Below are 22180 nucleotides of genomic sequence, written 5' to 3'. Positions count from 1 at the left end.
GTGCTTCCATATTGGAAACCACTTCCTACCAACAGAACTGTAAAGGATTAAGCAAGGACAATGTTTGTGGTGAGTGAAGGGTGCAGTGCATTATATGGGCTCGATGAGAGGTCATTGTGCAACAGTTGACATCGCAATACAACACAAGAACAATATCTCAAATACGATGCTCCACACACTCACACTTGTGGAGTTCCACGGCATATATCCCAAGAGACACCCACCCTCTCCTCACCACTGATCATCATTCACAAATGCTGTCAATGATGATCAGTACTGGTTGGACACTGTAGGACTGGAGCAAGTGTACTGATTTGGATGAGTCCAATGAGTCCAGTGCAACATGCCAACGGATGCCTTCATGTGCGATGCAAGCAACATGAGTCCATGGATCCACTGTGAATGGCACCCACTATACAAGCAGGTGGCAATGAGAGCTTAATATGGGTCATATTTTGCCGGAAAGAACTAGTACCCTTGGTGCATATGGGTCAATGTTTCACTGGTGAGGTCTGCTAGCAGCTCTTAGGAGACCACGTGCACCCTACCACATTGCATTTTTTCCTGGACAGAAACAGAATCTTCCAAGATAATAATGCTCTATCACCTGGCCCACACTGTGCACGGGTGGTCTGAGGAACAAAGTGACAATATCACCCATCTTTATTGGCCTCCAAATTTGCCTGACCTAAATCCTACTGAACACCTGCAGGATGTTTTAGAATGGGAAGTGAGGCATATGGACATGGAACTGTCATCTATTCTCACACTGTGTAAAGCTTTACATGGCTGCAGATCCCATACAGACTATAGTGGAGTCAATGCCTAGACAAATAGTAGCTGTTATAGTAATAGTAATAGAGGCATATGATGCAAGAAAGCAAGCGTATGAACTTATGTAGCATCAGCCAAAAAAAAAAAAAATTTTGCACAACCATTCCCTCAAAATGTTTGTCCAGTTCCTCCTTGAATTTATTTAAGCTATCAACTTCCACAACAACAGATGGAAGTTTGTTCAGCAATTAATCACCTGCTAGCTAAAGGCAAATTTCTGCATATCTATTCTACAACTGTCTTTCCTCAATTTATGCCCCCTTAGGTTCGTAATCTGAGCAAGTGGAAGAATCCCATCAGAATTGGGTCCACTGTTGTTTATATATTCATCAATGATATTGACGAAGGTATATTAGGCTTAGTGTCGAAGTTTGCAGATGATACAAAGGTTGACAGGGTTGTTAATGACAGTAATGGCAGTGTGCTACTGCAACAGGATCTAGAAAATTTGGGCAGATGGGCTGAGAAGTGGCACCTGAAGTTTAACCTTGACAAATGCAAAGTATTGCATGTGGGTAGAAGTACTGTAACCCCAGAGAAACGTACCAACTGTTTGGTACTACACTTAAGGTGGTAGAAAATGAAAAAGACCTGGGAGTAATTGTGCAGTCAGATATAAAGTTTTCTGAGCAATGAAGACAGGTTGCCAGGGTAGGTCATGGGGTTTTGTCAATGATATATAGAAATTTTGCTAGCAGAAAAAAGGGGGTGATTGTCCCTCTGTATAAGGCAATGGTCAGGCCACGCTTTGAGTACTGTGTACAGGTCTGGAGGCCTCATTTTAGGAAGGATGTAGATTTGCTTGATGTAGATCACCTGCAAGGTGATCTGATTGAGGTGTATAAGGCTGATGGGATTCTTCCACTTGTTCAGATTACGAACCTAAGGGGGCATAAATTCAAATTAATGAAAGACAGATGTAGAATAGATGTGCAGAAATTTGCCTTTAGCCAGTGGGTGGTTAATTGCTGGAACAAATTTCCATCTGTCATTGTGGAAGTCAATAGGTTTAATAAATTTAAGAAGGAACTGGACAAACATTTAGGTTGTGTGATTTTTTTTTTTTTTTTTTGGCTGATGCTGCATATGCTCATATACTGCTTTCTTGCATCACACACCACTACTACTACTACCACTACTACTAATTCAGCGTGCTCAACCCATTCAAGACTTTTTCACCCCAATCAGATCACCTCACAGGTGCCTGGTCTCCAGCTGCTGCAATTTGCAGAACTTAAGCCTCTCTTAGTAGGAGGATCCCTTCATTCCCCTCACCAATCTTGTTGCCCTTCTCTCTACATGCTGAAGCAAATCTACATCCTTCCTAAAAGGAGGACTCCAGACCTGTATGCAGGACTGAAGGCATGGCCTGACCATTGCCTTATACAAATGGATAATCACCTCCTTTTCCCTGCTAGCAAAATTCCTGTATATCATTAACAAAACCCCATGACCTGCTCTTGCAGCCTGTCTGCATTGCTCAGAAAACTTCATATCTGCCTGCACAATTACTCCCAGGTCTTTTTTTATTTTCTACCACTCTAAGTGTAATACCACACAGTTAGTACGTTCCTCTGGAGTTACTTTAACCCATATGCAGTACTTTGCATTTGTCAATGTTAAAAGATTATCTGTATGAATGGTGACCCAACACGGTATTAGGTTGTTGTTGTTATTTGGTTTTTAGGAGCATTAGCAACTAAGGCCCTATTGCTCCGAGGATATGCGGTGGTCATTCCCTGACCTTTCAGCATCCTCCGTATTTGGTGATCATGGGCTCAAACCATGGTCTAATCAAGAAGCATGTGCTATGCACTGCCTGCTCCTGCCTACCTGGCTACAGAGGCACCCACAGTAATAGGGAGGTGGTCATAATTCAGTGATCACTGTGTGTATGTAAACACATATTTTTATATACTGTCTTAGTCATACCAAATTATTTGTATTTTTTTGTTAGAGTAAGCCTTTGTATCTTTATGGTATCCACTTCTGATTTGTGTCATTAATAGATTTTTTTTGCATCATTATTAGAGCTTTTTCTCACTTCACATTACTGAATGAGATAAAATATCTGTTATTATTATCCAATAAGAGTAACTTCAGAATAAAGAATAAAATTATAAATTGCATAATTTTTTTTTTTTTTTTTTTTTTTGCCTTTTATCCCAAATAGTTAAATGGTACAAAATAAGACATGCACCTGCTCCTTTTTTTTTTTTTTTTTTTTTTCCCCATACCCAATAGAGGGTTAGAAATTTTTTCTTTTTTATTTTAAAGTTTCTTGTCTATATACTGATGTTTGCATTATATTGTTTCCTACTCTAACAGATGCACTACTTTATGACTAAATCTTAATATTCATAAACAAAATTCTGAACAAAATGAAGACATATTAATAAAAAGGTATATAAAAAGATAAATAATGTATAAGAGTCATTCAAATTAAACACAGGAACACATTCACATTCAATGGAGAGTAGATAATCAGCCTGAAGTCGTCGGTCAACTGATTTGTTGCAGAACTGTCATAGGAGTCTTGGTTTGAATTGTACGGATATCATGTATGCATTATAGGTGCAGCACTGCATGCAGAGTAGTATATGCAAGCTGTGTAAACAAAGCAGTATTAGCATGTGAGGTGTGCTTGATGGATTTCTTTAAATCAGAATGTTAAAGTTCATTTTTGGAGTGCAGAAGATTTTCAGACTAAATTTAGGCTTTCAGACTACATTTTCTATCACATACGATTTTTTTTTTTTTTTTTATCAGAGAAAAATAAGGCAAGTAATGATTTAAGTGTTGGAAAAAGTACAGGAACAATTGTTAGTCTACAGTGTTTGTCTACCATGACCCACAGTAGACTTACTTTTCTTTTTATTGTTTGCACTATTCCATAACTTCTATTGTGAAGATTATGAAAAAAGCCTCTACATGCAAATGGAATGGGCAAGTAAGCGTCAATGCCTTATTATGGGTGATTTCAATTTGCCTCTAATTGATTGGAGTAAATGGGAAGGAAACTCGACATGGAGAACAAAATTTTTAAATCAACTAGATGACTGTTATTTGTATCAACATGTCAGGGAAAGTACTAGAGAAAAGAATATCCTAGACCTCATCATCACACATGAATCAGATGACATAACAGGGCTGACAGTAGAGGAACCAGTAGCAGGAAGTGATCACGGAGTTCTACGATGGATGATGACGAGAGAGGTAGCAGAAGTAAAAGGCAAAGGAATGGGTTTTAATTTCAGAAAAGGAAATTACGATGCCTTAAGGTACTACACGGCCTCTATTAACTGGGTAGATATCGCGCTGAGAATGAATACAATTGAACTGTGGTACGCTTTTAAAACATTAATCACAGATGCCACATTACTTGAGCAGAAAAAGGTGGCATGGAAAGGTTACAGAGCAATAAAAAGTACTGAAGCCTACAACAGCTACAAGGTGATGTGTAATAGAGCCACAGAAAAGGTTCGACAGGCAAAGGCAGTTTATGAGAAATCACTAGCAAACAGAGCAAAGAGGGGGGATAAAGAATTCTTCACATATATAAATGCCAAGAAGAGCAGGACAAACCAGATCGGACCTTTACGTAAGGAAAAGGGGAGTGTAATAAATACACCAGCTGCCATTGCAGATGAACTCAACAGTTATTTTGCATCAATATTTACAAATGAAAAGCCTTTTGTGGCAATGGGAAATTGTGGGAGTGAAGTTAAAAAATATGTAATTAATGATATTGAAATTTCGCAAGATTATTTAATGAAAAAACTTTCGAGCCTACAGACCAGTAAGGCTCCTGGAGTTGATGGAATATACCCTATAATCTTAAGAGAGGCGGCAAGCGAGTGCATTGAACCATTGAGGCTAATTATGCGGGCATCACTAGACTCTGGGGAGATTCCCTTGGATTGGAAAAGTGCAAATTTATCTCCCATACATAAGGGTGGCTCTAAAAGTGAAGTTGGAAATTATCGACCTGTCAGTCTGACTTCAGTAGTAGGGAAAATCACGGAGGCAATGATCAAGGGTGGAATTCAGGATCATTTGGATCGAATTGAAATTCTCAAGGATACTCAGCATGGTTTTGTAAAGGGAAAATCATGTTTAACAAATCTGGTTCGCTATTTCGAAAGGGTCACTCACGAGCTGGATTTAGGGAATAATTTCGACATTGTTTATTTAGATTTCAGCAAAGCTTTTGACTCAGTCCCACATGAGCGGTTACTTTATAAGCTGGAACAAGTTGGAATCACTGGGAAAATCCTTAGATGGATAGAAGGATGACTTCAGGGCAGGAGGCAGAGGGTTGTGATAAATGGCTATTCCTCAGATTGGGTTGATGTAAGAAGTGGGGTTCCCCAAGGATCAGTATTAGGACCACTGTTGTTTTTAATTTTCATAAACGACATTGATGAAGGGATAGAGGGCGTGATGTCTAAATTTGCAGATGATGTTAAAATTGGTAGAGTAGTTAATGATTACTGTCAAGCTGAGCTTCTTCAGAGAGACCTAGATAGACTTCAAGAATGGTCAGAAAAATGGCAGCTGTGCTTTAATCCAACAAAGTGTAAGGTATTACACCTGGGAAACAGTAATCCCAAAAAAACTTATTCACTTGGTGGAGTTCAACTAAACCCAGTACTGGAAGGAAAGGGACTTGGGTGTTACGATACGGTCAGACATGAAATTCTCTGAGCATTGCAAACAGGTTGCAAGGAAGGCCCATGGTGTCCTATCGATGATCTATCGAACTTTTGCAAGTAGAGATAGGGACGTGATAATCCCATTATATAAGGCTTATGTTAGACCACACTTGGAATACTGTGTTCAAGTATGGAGACCGCACCTAAAGAAAGACATCGAGCTTCTTGAAAGGGTGCAAAGAAGGGTAACTCTCCTGGTGAGATCGGCAAAAGGGCGTCCTTATGAAGAGAGACTTCGAATATGTGGGTTGCAGAGTTCGGAAACTAGACACCTTAGAGGAGATTTGATTGAGGTGTTTAAGGCTGTGAGAGGCATCAGTAAAATGAATGAGGACAAAATTTTCAAGATTATAAATGATGCTAGAACTAGGCGACATAAATTCAAGTTATGGGGGGAAATGTTTAGATTGGACTGCAGGAAGTTTTATTTTAGCCGGTGAGTTATAAATTACTGGAATAAGTTGCCTTCATGGGTGGTAGAGGCTGACAGTTTGGGGAAATTCAAAGGTCATCTGGATAGTACTTTCGGGTAAGGGAAGCACATAGGATGATAGGTTTAATTTCCTTTTTATTTATATTTTATTTTATTTTTTTTTTTTTATTTATTAATTATTATTATTTAGTTATTTATTTATTTTTTTTGTTTTTATCATTGTTTTGTTCCGATTTTTTTTTTTTTTTTTTGGCTGGTGCAGCATAAGCCATAGGCGTTCTTGCACCATGCGGCCGTTACTAATACTAATAACAATGCAACAATTGTGAAAGTGAATGATTTGGTGTAAGCATACTGCAATGTAATATACTGGTGTGCAAAACTTAAGGTCCTTAAGTTTTGCACTACAGGTTTTTACCTGTAGCTTCTCATAGGAGTGGTCTGGATATGGGAAAAGCATACCAAAGGAACCTCATAAGGTACAGAAATGATGAAGGAAACAACAACGGAAACAAAACGGTACAGAGGGACTTTAATCAAAAATGGCAACATAGCACTGGCTGCCATGATACAGATGCATCACTGCCAAAGATGGAATAAAGGGAAGAGGTAGTCCTCAGTAGTAGATATGGCCACCCTCTAATATTGATGCAGGCTTTGCACTGCCTGTCCATACTTAGAACAATGTTGTTGATAAGTTCTTGTAGTAACATCATCCATTCCTCTGTCAGCACGACATAGCCGAGTGGTCAGGAGCGAGAGTGCATAGCATGCGTTCCTTGATTGGACCAGGGTTCAAGCCTGTGACTACAAAATATGATAAATATTTGTATTGATGATTTATTGTAAACTCTATTGACTTGGTTGTCGTGACGGACTATAAACAGAAAATGCTGTTAGCACCATCTTCAGCTGGTGAACATTTTCTGGTGGGTATGGACGTGCCACTAGGCATCTCCCCAGAGCCTCCCATACGTGTTCGATGGGATTTAGATCAGGGATACTGGCAGGCCAATCCATATGAACAATGTCCTCACTTTCCAAAAGCATATCAACAGCTGCAGTATGATGGGCTGTGGCATTATCATCCATAAACACGAACTTGGGGCCAGTGGCACCTTGGAATAGACGCACATGGGTAAGGATTACCTCAGTACAGTAACGTTCACCGGTTACAGTACCGCCTTCCAGTATCTGGAGTTGTGTACATCCATCCAAGATAACGCCTCCCCAGACAAGAACACCTCGACCACCATATGGATCACTTTCAGTGATGTTTGTGGTGTGATACCATGTGCCAGCCTCTCACAAGATTAGCTGACATCCAGAATCTCTGCTGAGACTGAATCTACTCTCATCAGTAAAGAGTACCTTACCCCGTTGTGCTGCTGTCGTCCTTGTGTTCGATGCACCACTGTAAATGGTGTTTCTGATGGGTAGGTGTTAAAGGGACACAGCATACTGGCCATCGGGCAAACAGTCCACCTTTGTGGAGTCACCTGGCCACAGTAAATTGCGATATCCTGCATCCTGTGCAGCTGGTTTGCAATGGATCCTGCTATCTGCTGTCGGTCCCTCTTGGCCTGTAGGAGTACATAGAGGTCATCATTGGGCATCGTTTTTTGCGGGCAACCACCACTGGTCATTCAAACAGCTGTACTTCTCATTCTAAGGCCGACCACGCATGTGAGACGACGCTATGGGCGATACCGAACTCTGCAGCCACACTCCTCACACTTCGACCTTCCCAATTATTCGACCCCGGGTAAAGTTATCCAGATGTTGTCTACTGGTCATTTCATTGTCTGTAGCACTGTATGAAACCAATTGAACATCTGTAACAATCGTACTCACCATTCGGTAATTTGCACATAACTGCTGAACTGCTGCTTTTATCTGTTTATGTAAGCCCTCTCATCACAATTCAAATTTTTGCATGTGCACCAGCTTTCTACTGAACAGCCACAGTTATGCAAATCGCCACAGGCTGTTTCATTTGATTTTGTCGTTATAACCTTTAGAAATAGTATTGGTCCTTAAGTTTTGCATATCAGTGTACATTGTGAAATAGTAAAAGTGACAAATATTAGTGTTGAAACTATGTATCCATTATCAGGTAGCATGAATGCATAATGTTCAAATGCTTTTCAGATAGGGCTCCACCATGAATTTACAGATCCTGGTACATATCTTCTTTGCAGCTCCATCTGGAGCCCAAAAGAGGATTTGTATCAGGCCAAGCTGGCCATGACCTTGACTACTTGTACTCCTTTTTTCTCTCTCCATAATTGAGCCTCATTTACAGATGACCAGAAGAATATGTATGTGGGCCTCTGTTTGCAATGCATATTACCATCAGAAAAGGAGTTGTTTCTGGAAGTGAATCATGGTGTGATTATTACAACTAGAAGCAAAAATGAGTTGTAGTGGAAACAATCTTTCTCCAAATGACTACCATATTACAGGTCCCTTATGAAAAGAAAAAAAGTTCTAAAAGACAATATTTTTACACAAATCATGGAAACTAGAGTAAAAGTTTATTTAAAGAAATAGTTGAGTAAACAGAACAGCATTTCAAAGAACAGTTGTAGGAAGGGAAGGGAATTTTCTAATTTTCTTGTGCACCATTAAAACTAATATGTTAACATCTACAATGATTTTTGTATAATCTTTTGCGATGCAAAGTAAATATACATGTTTTTATTTCATCTAAACAACCCTTATATTACATACCCTCATAGGCATCTTCAGAAATTTTGGCAGGGTATGTTAAACATCTGATAAAAGGAGCTAATACCATTAGCAAATTCCAAATGGTACTGACCGAACCCTATTATTTCTATGGTTCTAACTGAAGATGCCCATGCATATGTAAAGAGTTACTGTAATATTTAAATATAGATCGATTTCTCATTACTTCTCTGCTGGTCCATTTGGATCAATATTACTGATTACTATCGGAGATGGAGCTAGTTCTGTTGAAAATGTTGGTCCCTGAAGAGCTAGGCCAAATCCTCTGAGATCAGCTTGAATTGTAACTTCTGTTGTTTCTATGTGGCAAACCTGGCCATTAGGTGCTAATGCTGCAGTGATACTGGAAGGCAGTGAGCCTAAAATCCAATTTAAACCATAACAATAAAGAATTAATGGGTTGAAACAAAATATTAATTTAAAGAAACATCCAAAGTTTTAATAATATAGTTTATATTTCCAATATGCCATTTTGACAGAGTTTAGAATTTCAAGAACAATGATTATGTATTTAATATAACATGTTGGAAAAAAAGTAAATATGTGTAGCATTAATAATAACTAACTGAAAAAATAAAAACTTACCACTTGATAACGAAGGAAGCAAGTTATCTGGAGAGTGACTACAAATGGCTGTTTTATCACGAATTCTTCTCATTTGAAGAAAAGAGAGAGGAAGGTGAGGAGCTGAGGTTGACGATGATCGGATGGAGTAACGATTTGTAAAATTAGAACTACAGTGAGATGGTCTTGGGGATGAGGGTAGAAAGAGTCCTGTTTAGTGAACAAAATGAAATATACATAATTTTAAACAAATATCATTAGTCAACAATAAACAATAAAAAAAAGTATTTAGTTTTATTCATGCTAATTTCATTCATATAAAGTAATTAACATGCTTTAAAAATAATTAATTTAACAGTTAAATTATTATTATTAATAATAATTTAAGTCATTTATAAGAGATTAAGAAGCTTCAAGTCTAGAAAAGTATGACAAAAGGATTTGTGTTCATTAGCTAAAATAAGCTAAATGTAAACCTGAGTTTGCATGCAAAACACAAATTTTTTATGTAGGCATCAGTCTCTTATGTACAGTATTAGACCACAAGTTGTCCCAGTGCTGGGATATTCACTTTTTAGGCTTGAAGCTTCTTAATCTCCTTCAACATTTTAGATCTGCCATTTTGATCTGTCATTTGGCAATTCTCATGTTGCATGTATATATAAACCTTGTCTACCTTTCAACGAGTGGTAGTACCATTAGAAGCAGTAATACCATTAATAATATTTTTCAAGAGAGAAGTGATTTTTAAATTCAAAAGGTAAAAATAGACTCCATCTCTGGGTGACAATCAAACTATTTAAATTGCAAATATATGTGAAGTCAATGTTTTCATCTTTTGAAATTTAAAAATCACTTCCCTCTTGAAAAGTGTTATCGTCTTTTATTGGCAGTGTAGTGACAATGCCACCAGCTTGAAAGATTTTTCAATAATCTGGGTAACAATCAATCAATTTCCCATGTATGTTCAGTTAATTAAATGAATTCACACCAATATACCAATAAAACACACTGGTATGCCTTGACATTTCATTACCATAAACAGTTTTTAACATTTCAGATTTTCTCAGTTTAACTGAGAAAATCTGCAACAGATTTTCTCAGTTAAAAGCAAAATTTGATATTTGTTCATTGCTCCATTGCAAAATTGTGACACAGAATGTTAACTAACACTAAAAATGAAGCTGGTTGTTACTTGAAATCTCTCAGCCTACTGCACAATCTCCATTGGAGGAAGTCTGAAATGCAACATACCACTTCTGTTTATTTTCTAACTCATCGAACCACAAACAGCACCAGTCCAGGAACTTTTTTGCCACACCTAGTATGATGTACTTATTCACTGCTTTAAAACAATCACTGATCATGGCCAAAAAATTAAAGAGATTAGAAACATAATGAATGCAGTCATTTTATGTGCTTCTAATTTTGGGGCATTACTAGAGCATTGGACAGTTGCCCACATAACAAAATAGGAGTGCACCTACTACCAGGTATTAATATTAGTATTAGCAGGGCCTGTATCCTTTTGTATATTAGATTTAAGACAATTTAAAATTTATTTCCACTAGGGAAAAACAAGGTTTTCCTATAATGGCCTTAATTTCTCATATACTATATAAGAAATTAATGATAATGTATTAATTCATGTGGTACTTCTCATGAAAGTGTATTATGAATAGTAGCATAGCTCATGATAATACATATCATGAGCTTTAGTAGTAGTAGTACATAAAAAAAAAAATAATTTCAGTGTGGTCTGTAAAAAGCCCTACATGGAAATTAATAATTAAATTTCAGAAGATAAAAACCACAGACTTCATGTGTATATTTAAATTAAGTGGTTTATTAATTAAGTGGAAAAGAGGGTTTTCTATATAAAGGCACATTTATTTAAGTTAACACAGTTGCAATTGGAGTCAGCATTTCAGATCCACTGTGGGATTCAAAGTGGATAATCTATCTTCAAAAAAATTTGCCTCTACAATATAGCAATTTGTCTTAAGAAGAGAATCCCAGAGTGGATCAGAAACACTGGCATCAATTGATACTATTGTCATTTTCTTTCTGTTGTAATAGTGCACCCAAGATTCACTTCTGATCATTATGTATTAGGAAGGCATCTCCCTCACACTCGTATCATTGAAGAAGCACAAAACACATGATAAATTATAGTTTCTTCAGCTCTGGCACTCAATTCCAATCTAAAAGTCTGTGCTTGAGGGTTGGAATTGAGCGTCCTCATTAACAATAGTATGCACTGTTGTTCTTCATTAACAATTAGTATGCATTTATTATATGTTAGTTTAGTATGCACTAAACTAACATACACACTGTGGCAATTTCTATAATAGTAATGTGATAGTTTCTTCATATGAATTCTTCCACTGCTTCTCTGATTTGTGGTGTCACAATATGGTATATTGGCCCTGGTTGATGAGAATCCTCCCAACTTTCAATATCATTCTTAAACTAATTCACCCACTTATAGACTTGCCATTTACTCATGCACACTTCATGATACTGGACCAAACATCCTTTAATAAATTTTAGCAGGTTTTATTCTTTCTGCATTCCAAAATAAGATTACAGATGACATCTCTAATTTGGTGCATGAAACTGTTTCCAAATGATGCCATGTGTGGGTGCTCAGTGTTGCTGACAGTGTTTTTTGCTTATAACATCCAGACTTTGCTCAATAATCTAACACAAAATAATTAGTTTTTTTCATAATATGCATTTTACATTGGTTCAGTGTTATTTTTTCATTGGTTCTGAATTTGATTACTTTTGTAATGAATACAATAAATGGAAATCTGTGAAATCTTATCCAAACATTCATTGCTTTAGCATCAACTCAAATGATGTAAAATACCTTTTCGAACATTTGTCTGTGGTATCCTTCGGTACAGTAGCTGACTAACAGGAAATATTTCTATCTTTATGACATCACTAGCACAAGTTTTCAGAAGTTGAGTAGCTTCAGCTGGAGTCATTTGATCCACTCTGATGTCATTAATTGCCAAGATGTGATCACCCACATGCAAGGCCCCACATCTATAAGAAAGAAAGTAAATATATTAATATAAACCTCATATTTTACACTGAGTGGCCACTTTATTAGGTATACCTACCTTTTCATGAAATGAAGTGCTCCTTCAGTAACAGCATCATTGAATTGCACACATGGGAATCCTGCATGTGTACAATTCAGTGTGAGAATAAGCAAGATGAAATATTTAAGTGACTTTGAACATAGCATGGCAGTCAGCACCAGATGCACTGATGGCACTCACATTTTAATTTGCAGATTAATGAAAATTAATCTGATGCATTAGCATAAAAACCAGGGGGTGCTAATTATTCACCATAACTTAATCAACGCTAGTTTACTCAGTCTCGTTTTCTGCCTACATGTGGATCGTCTTGACACAGTAAGTACATTATAGTCCTTTAACATGGCTTATCCTAACACAGTTTCCTTTACTCAAATGCGCTGTGCATAAAGTATCGAAGCCACTGCCATACAGTTTAGATGTACAAAATTTAAAATAGCAAAAGTTACCAAATTTAAAATAACACAAATAATTTTAAAAATTTTTGTGGGACTTGCACTAAACTGTTTTTCCAATAAAACTATGGTCATGTTGTGGCTTCTTGAAAAGATAATATGTACCATGCTTTATGATTTTTTTTATGCTCTTAGTTGTAAATAATTCCATTATCCTGCCTTTTGCCAGTTTCCTCCCCAGAAAAGAAAAGTGAAATAAATTGGGACCATCAGCTCTGAAAATTCCAGGACTTATTTATAATATTTTTAGGGTAGCCTTTATAATTTCATGTCAATAACATTAGCTTTATTTCCCCCATACATTTGTCACTCCTTAAGAACTACTGCTACACAAATCTCACCTGATTCCAGCTAATTATCACATGAATGTCACATGTTGAAATTCTGATAAATGTTCTTTGAGTACAGTATATAATTTTTCAACTACTGAGGTGCTTTATTTGACAATCTGATCGTGGATTACCAGTACATGATGCCTTTAAACATATTAAATGTTGCATATTCTCTATTTGCATTCATATGTTTAGCATTGTTAAATACAGGTGATAATAATAATAACAATAAATTATTAATTAATGAACTGATGAAATGTTTAATTAATTAATCACGGAATAAGGAAAATTTCCTATTAATTTAAGAAAAAAATAATTTAAATGTGCCTGAAATGTAAAGCAATGCATATATTACTTGACTTTTTATATCCTCATTCAGTTCTTTTATTTATTTGATTTTTTCAATCAAAGTATATACATACAACGGTTGATCCATTTACTGTGTATAGCCAAGGAAAAGAATTAGTCTTTCTACAAAATGCATAGAAGTGATTTCACTAATTACATTGAACTAATTATACTAACATTGTAATTCCATATTAAAAAATCATACAATAAAACATGTCCAATACCTTTCTGCTATGCTAGCTTGTTTAATACTCTCGATAACAATTGCAATTTCTGGTCTATATACCCTAGTCAATGTGAGGCCAAGATTCATTCCAGGAGTCTTATCTATTTCAACTAACAGAGGACCTGATGCATTATGGACTGCATCTATAAAAAATAAAATAAAAAAAGACAAAAAAATGAATATTTGAAGCAAATATATTCATCAATAGTATTCACTGCATGGTACAGGAGGAGCAAACAGATTTTGAAATATAAGCACAAATTTCTTTTGTTATTAAATAAATATCGGTGTGCATATCTGCTATATAAATTTATTTATTATTTTACATACAAAAACTAAAATAGTATATAATTTCTCTTTGTTTTTTGATTTTACCTTTAAGTCTATAGTAATAAAACTACTAACAGTAATAGTACGATATTTGTAACAGTTGGAAATGATGATAGTAAAAACATATGAATTTTTTGTGGGATGCAAATGGCTAACGAATTTATTTAAGCTATCAACTTCCACAACAACAGATGGAAGTTTCAGCAATCAACCACTCGCTGGCTAAAGGCAAACTTCCTGCAACCATCCTTCCTCAATTTAAATGTATCCCCTTTCATACGTGCATAGTTTGAGCAAGAGGAAGAATCCCATCAGCACTGAGTCTGCTCAATCAATTCAAAGCCTTAAACATCTCAATCAGATCACCTCACACAGGTGTCTCCAGATGATATAATTTGCAGAACCGAAGCCTTTCTTGGTAAGAGCAATGCACTTATGGCATGTAATAATGACTTGTAAAAACATAATCAGAGTAGATAGTTTAAAAAATTACTGAAAGAATAAAGTATGGCTTGTTTGTTTGTTTATGGATTTTACAGAGCAAGGGCCGCAAGACCATAATGTGCCAATAAAGTGTTGCACTTATGGCATTAGAACCCTCCATCTTCCTTTTTTAAGATGCTCATAAAGACTCCCAGCTAAACTGAAGTGTCCACTGAAGACAAATTGTAAGAAGTTTACATCAGTAAAACAAGACTCACTTGGTGTTTAGTCATCGTTGGAACAGAGTTCATAACATTATCCATAAATCGTACAATCAATGTATAAATCTTATAATCAATGTATGAAGAATATCCAAGTCCAAGCTGATGTTTGCAGTCATCTCACCTTTCTCAGAGCACTTAACTGCATCAATCTTTGTATCCATTGTTATAATTCTATTTTTCTTATAACCACAAACACCTCCAGCTCTTGATCTTCTCTTATCAGCCATTTTTAAGGAATGCTTATTTCCCACTGATTCTTTTTATGTGCCAGATGTATTCAGGAAAACTAATAACCTAATTGTCTTAGCATATTAATTATTTCAAAAAACTATAGATCAATAATTTAAATTGGTTTTAGCATCTCTATTTATATTTTCACTTTAAAAATACAGTCAACTTACTCTCTCATGCCTAAATTTTGAACATTCACCAGTATCACTATCCTTGTAACCAATTGGTCTTCCTTATAAAGTTTTAAAAATTGACACTTTACAGTACTATCAGAACTGACTCAAGGATTAGCTTCTTGTCAGTCCTGATAATACATCATGGCAACTGTAATAAGCAGTTGCCCACTTACTGCAGATGCCTCAAAGGTGAGCAATTCAAACAGAAATTGCTTAGGAAACACTAACATACCTAGACAGAGTGAATCCAAAACTAGTCACTTTGCAAATTTATCCTATCACATCTATTTTAAACTTGCGAACAGCTCATGCCATCAATGAAAAAGTGATGTAAGCTGGTCCTGAGTATTATTCTAAATACAAAAATCTTCAAAATTTAGTTATTTTACCATTACGTTAATATTTTCAGGCAGAAAGCCTCAAAATAATCCCAGGGGCTCAAATCTGGTGAGTATGGACTTGGCACACCTAGGGTCCTGAGCTGGATATCATAATTCTTTTCTTTCTTGGTGACTCCTTTCTACTTCTCTCTCTCTCTCTTTTGACTTGGCGCATTATGGCCTTAGCTGCCAATGCGCCATAAAAAATCAAATCAAATCAAATCAAATCTCTCTCTCTCTCTCTCAGGATAATTTGGGAATTTTTTTTGTCTGGTGCAGCATAAGCCTCAGGCTTCCTTGCACCATATGGCTGATGATAATAATAATAATAGCTATGTAAACTGCATTTGCATCATTACTACACAGTTGAATTTTTCAGATAAACTGATGTTAATGTACAAACTTCGGTTTGTCTAAAAAATTCAACAATGTAATAATGATGCAAATGCCCTAACTAATGCCATATAGTTTATTATTACATTTACAGCGAAACATGATTTTAGAGTTACCATACTCTCTAGGAACCCTACAGATAAAATCAGTTTCAATGTAACCAGATAAAGTAAATATTTTTCTTTCCATGTTAACCATCACACTAGATGACCACATGCTGTACATAAAATTGCTGTATATCTGACTGTAAACATAAGTTCTGGATGGGTCAGTCCTCTGTGATGTTATAGTGCTTTCCTACTTTCCACCCAAATAAAAATGTCTTGGGGACTGATTCCAGTCACAGACCAGAAGTCACTTTTGAGCAGTATAGATAGGGTCTTTCTCATAGAAATGCAAATTTTTATTTAGATAATACAAACTGGCCATATACACAATCTATATACATAATACACAATCCTCTCATAGTTTTAGATGCCTTGTGCTTATCTTAAACCAGCATTTCTCAAACTTTTTAACATGTGCACCACTACCATTAATAATCACACTGCATTCATGCATTTTTACTAATGGTGATTCAACTCACAAACACAAAATTATAATGAAATTTAATTAAGTGAAGTATTATTAAGATTAAATTGGTTATTACATACAGTTTGAGAGAAAATGCTGGATTTTTGGAAATTGTCACCTTCCATGTTGGGAAACCAGGAAATTTTTGTTTCACATGGTTGCTAAGAAAGAAATGTACTTAAAAGTTCTCACACATATAAAATTATGTATTACCATATTGCACCCAGCTTGAAATGTTCATGTGCCCTACAGTTTGAGAACTGCTGCCTTAAACAACCAAATCAAACTCTTAAGTGATTGGTGTTCATAATTTTAGTGGTGGTCATTTGGGTTTAAGATGGCAAATCAAAATAAGAACACTCGCTCCTATGGACTCCCATCTCTCACATACTGTAAATTTATATCTGTATCATAAAGCAAACAGAGAAATATTTTTGAACTAGTGGTCCTCTCAATAAAGCACCATTTACATTTCTAATAGTAATGAATTTATTTGGAAAATCAAATCTTCATTGTTTTTTAAATACAAATTTTGCAAAAAACAAAAATAAAATTCCATACCCATTACAGATACATCATATTCCAACATTAGCAGAGCCTCACAATCAATCTTCCTTAATATTACCATTGCTTCTTTTAAGGTTACACTAGCAAGATTAATGTTATCAACAGCCAATAATCTGTCTCCAGCCTTGATGGTTCCTTCCCTATATGAATATAATGAATACAGAGAATTGGTATTCCACTTAACCAAGATTTTAAAGATTTAATGAGTTATATACTCAACCAAATGAATTGTAAATATTGGTACAAAAATTATTATAGAATTACAAGATTTATAAATTTTATAAAGTTATAAGTAATTTTAAGAAACAAACTTAATTGAAACTAATTAACCAGCAAATTCTTTGGTTGATGTCATCAACCGAAAAACAAAAACTTTTTGTGAATTTTGTCCAAATTTTCAAAAGAATGTGAAAATTTTGGCATTTCTCAAGTACAGTAAAAGTTCCTGAACTGCACATTAATTATTTTTTCATTGGAGACATAGCCATAAAAAGTCTTTAAGACTGGAATAGAAAACTTCCCACCATGTAAATTTTCCATACCATTTTGGTTTCACTTTTGTACATTTCTCAACCAAAAGTGAATTTCAAGGCAGCTGGGAAAATTATTTTTTTTGGATAGACTATTGTTTATAAAAATATTTTTTGATCTTATTACCCAATTTGATCTTATTTTTTGATCTTATTACCCAATATAGTATCAGAAGTAAGAATAAATTTTTAAAATTTCCCATTTTCAACTATTTCTTGCCATTTTTCCAAAAACACTTGATTGGGATATCTGTAAACCAATGCAGTACCGGATTAAGGTACAGACTAGCAGGGACCTTGCCTGGGGTGCTATTCTCTAAGAGGCACTAAAAACAGAAGAAAAATGAGGCAAAAAATATATATATCCTTAGTAAAGTAAAGAGCACCAAAAATACATTCTGCCCGGGGCATGGAAATACCTTGGTCCGGCACTGAACCAACGTGCTTACTGCTGTAACTGTTTTGATCCACTAGTTAGAAAGTTAAAATTAACAGAAACAATTCTCACTTAAGGCAATTCAATGTCAAAACTTGGGAATCAAAACTTTTATATGTTAGACTACCAATCAAACATACAGTTTTTTTTCATGCTATTACATTAGTGCTGCATGTTAAAAAATTATATAGTGCAATTATTTTTCATGCAGTGTAAAACAACTGATTATAATAGCAGATCTTTTGCTATTATCTTCAGAAATTGAAGATCAACAATGAAAGCCACAAATGGGATATTTGTGTAGATTTCAAGATGTTAGGATTCCATCACATTTCAAGGCGGTTTAAGTATTCTTGCTTCCTCTGTCTAAGGGGCAACAAATAGGCCAGCAATCTAGGAGACAACAAATAGGCTAGCACTATATCAATAGAATGGCTCCTCAGATAGAAACAGTTCACAATGTTCTGATCCACACAGGCCAGGTCATTCTGCTACCACTTAATATTAAGCCAGGGCTAGTGAAACAATTTGTCAAAGCTCTGGATATTTAATATGATATCTGCAACATATGTTTAATGTTAATGTTTTTAAAATTGTCTAAAATTAAAAGGTAGAATATTCATTAAGTTAAGCAGATAATAACATAAGAGTTAGTACAGTACTAGAGTGATCAAACAATGCAAAGAAATGGACTGTATCTACCAAGAAAAGAAAAATGGCACTGGTGAATTATTAGTCACTAGTTCTTCACCTGAAGAGCAGGCAGAGTGAATGTTTACCTATTCCATCCAACAACTAGTTCTTGATTGGTTGCATTTTAGAATTTTCTCTTCACATGTTTCTGTGGTTCAGTGAAATTGCTTGAATTTTTTTTCCCATTAATTTAAATACAGTGGTGGACAAAAAACTGCATCACTTGTGAATTTTGCAAATAATGTGTTTTGCAGTGCAATTACGGGTTGCAGAAATGTTCAAAATGCATTTGTTAGATGGGATATATATCTCTGTGAATGAAATCCAATAAAAAGACCCCACCTGACATATCTAATTGCCATAAATATCTTCCCAAAGGGTAAAATGCGTAATTAATGCATAATTAATGGAAATATGAGAAATCATGCAAATGGCAATCATGACAACCAAACATACAGTTTATTGCATTTATGTGTACAAACTGAAATGACAAGTTAACGTAATAGTATTGTGTACTGTGGGGCTCACATCTGGTGAGTATGGGCTTGGCACACCCAGGGTCCTGAGCTGGATATCATCATTCTTCTCTTTCTTGGTGATTCCCTTCTACTTCTCTCTCTCTCTCTCTCTCTCTCTCTCTCTCTCTCTCTCTCTCTCTCTCTCTCTCTCTCTCTCTCTCTCTCTCTCTCTCTCTCTCTCTCTCAGGGCAACCCCGTTGTTGTTTGGTTTTTAGGAGCATTAGCAACTAAGGCCATATTGCTCCGGGAATATGCGGTGGTCATTCCCTGACCTTTCCGCATCCTCCGTATTTAGTGGTGATGGGCTCGAATCCCGGTCTAATCAAGAAGCGTGGGCTACCCACTGCTGCTCCTTCCCACCTGGCTACGGAGGCGCCAGGCTTCCTTGCACCATATAGCTATTAATAATAATAATAATAAAATCAGCAAAATAAGTCCTCAATATTTGGTTTCCTCCTCCAGCTGCAATTACAGCCTTACAACAATCTGGCATAGAGTTAATCAGTTTCTGGATATACGGTTGCCCAATTTCATGGTACCACACCCTTACAATGCTCTGCTGCAGCTCAATCTTACTTGTTGGCTTCTCAGCAATTTTAGATGACATTAGGTACCAGCAATTTCAATAGGGTTCAAATCTGCACTGTTGCTGGGCCAGTCCAACACTGTAATGCCAGCATTTCTGAGGTATGACTGCACCTTAAGGGAGAAAAATGAGGGAAAACATTGGTGTAAGTATGTTTTAAGCCTTTTGAGCCAAGAAGACAAACTCATAATTAAATCTAAATGGCATAAACTTACCAATTTTGCTGTGTGGCAAGGTGCTGAGTCCTGTTGAAAAATGCAGTTTTGGACGTCTGTGTGTTGATCCCTAATAACGGGTTTCAGGCACTCCTCCAAAACAGCAGTGTAGGTTTCTGCATTCACTGTTCCGTTAATAAACTTAATTCACCCCACCCCTTTGCTTGTTATGCATCCCCAGGTCATCTGACTGACAGGGAACTTTACAGTCAGTGTTATGTATTCAGGATGGTATGCCTCCAATTTTTGTTTTCTGACATATCACTTCCCATCTCAGCCATGAAGGTCGAATTTCGATTTGTCAGAAAAGATGCCAGTGTCCTATTGCTCTTTTGTCCGTGAAACATGCATTTTAGCCCAATAAAGTAGCTTCTTCCTCATTTGTTGGGTCAATAAAGGCTTGTTCTTGGGCCAATAGGCATGCAGACCACATTCTGAAAGCCGTCTTTGGATAGTTGGTGCACTTGTTTCAACACCAGAGGCCATCTCAAAGTCCAATTTTAGATTAGGAGCACTAGCATGGCAATTACAAAGGCATAGCCGTTTCAAATATAAATCTTGGAAAGGCGTAGTCACTTTCTTATGGCCTGATCCAGGTCTTCTCTTCACATCACCGGTTTCAAGTTTTAATTTCAGTACCCAGGATATTGCTGACTGATGGCAGCCTATTTTATCAGCGATAGCACGAATAGAAAGCCCTTCCTGGGACAGAGCAACAGTTACACTTATTTTTCTTGATGTCAACTGAACATATGGAGCCATGCTTACACCTCCGCAAAGCAGGATACTAATAAGCATGTATACCCTTCGAACACCATATTTATAGAAATGGCTGATGCAATACTTTTCAGTTACTGTCTGATGCAATAGAAGCATTATCTCACATAATACCTTTGCTTTGCAACAAACAAAATGACTGTAATCAAACAATATCTTATACATTTCATTTCAAATGTTACTTTTTTCAAGGTGATGCCGTTTTTTTTGTCTGCCACTGTAAGAATGATTTTTCTGTTTATACTCCAGGATGATAACTGACTCTCATAACTACATAGAGGAGAAGCTCACTTTCTTGCTATTACACATGAAGCAACGGTGACCAATATATCATCTGTAATTCCTTAATTGAACCTGCTCTGCAGGAAAAGCAAAGCAGTGGTGACTGATATAACACCTGGCCTCATGGTGAAAAGGGCTTTCTCCCCAGCTGTTTCTGTTTTTTAGTGTGAAATCATTCTAATACTTTACTTATATTTTATTTTGAATTAGTCGACAGTACATAAAATGAACCATAAAATAAAACACAACTGAAATGCTCCTTCCACATAAACTGATTTTGATAACTGTACTCATGCTGTCCTATTCATTTTTGTAACACAGGGATTTGAGCTGTTTCGAATAATTTTTTATATTATTGGAAACTTAATTTAAATTTCCACCAAGTGACTACAGATTCCATATCAGCCAAAGTTTGCTTCACCTACATAGTGTGAGACATTTATTCAACCAAGGGATTAAAAGTACTGTAATGGTCATCCTTACTTCACTTACACTGAATAAGTGACACACAAACACCTGCTTTTGCCTTTCTTGTCTAACAAAGAATATTGTACACTCAAAAATTCACTGTTTAATTTATTTATTGCAATTGGCCATGCTGAAGTTAATAAAACAGTTATAGCAATAGAAAAATCAGAAACCTAAATTCCAGAACTTACCACCCAGCTGTTTATGTATTAATGGATGAGATTAATTAAAAAGAGGTGTGGATGTTAAAAAACAGTTAAAATTAAATTGCACAGAAGGAAGCGAACCTTTCTAATGCTCATCTTGTGGGTTTCACTATATAAAATCACTATTGAACCAAGTGAAACTGATATGACGAGCAGCAAGAAAGGTGACTTTCCTCTATGCAATTAATTTTAACTAGTTTTTAATATCGGCACTTCTTTTTAATTATTATTATTTATTATTATTATTATTATTATTAGCCATATGGTGCAAGGAAGCCTAAGGCTTTTGCTGCACCAGCCAAGAAAAAAAAAAAAAATTTCTGAGTTACCCCTGAGAG

At 36.0% G+C, this 22180-nt stretch overlaps 1 protein-coding gene across 1 annotated transcript in view; it reads right to left on the bottom strand.

Moving 5' to 3' along the window:
- LOC150090087 (glutamate receptor-interacting protein 2-like) overlaps positions 1–22180 on the bottom strand; it is a 113013-nt gene that overhangs the window by 23472 nt on the left and 67361 nt on the right. The window contains exons 7-11 of the mRNA XM_090389756.1: positions 17126–17271; positions 13773–13917; positions 12173–12354; positions 9319–9507; positions 8900–9092 (exon numbers count right to left, since the gene is read on the bottom strand). Of these exons, the coding sequence (XP_090245882.1) occupies positions 8900–9092; positions 9319–9507; positions 12173–12354; positions 13773–13917; positions 17126–17271 (855 nt within the window). The remainder of the gene's footprint in view (positions 1–8899; positions 9093–9318; positions 9508–12172; positions 12355–13772; positions 13918–17125; positions 17272–22180) is intronic.

The sequence above is a fragment of the Mastigoproctus giganteus genome, chromosome 2 (assembly GCF_048544385.1).
Source record: "Mastigoproctus giganteus isolate SK-2022 chromosome 2, ASM4854438v1, whole genome shotgun sequence".
Classification (NCBI taxonomy): domain Eukaryota; kingdom Metazoa; phylum Arthropoda; class Arachnida; order Uropygi; family Thelyphonidae; genus Mastigoproctus; species Mastigoproctus giganteus.
The sequence above is the reverse complement of the archived record's forward strand: the minus strand, read 5'-3'. Positions and strand labels throughout refer to the sequence as shown.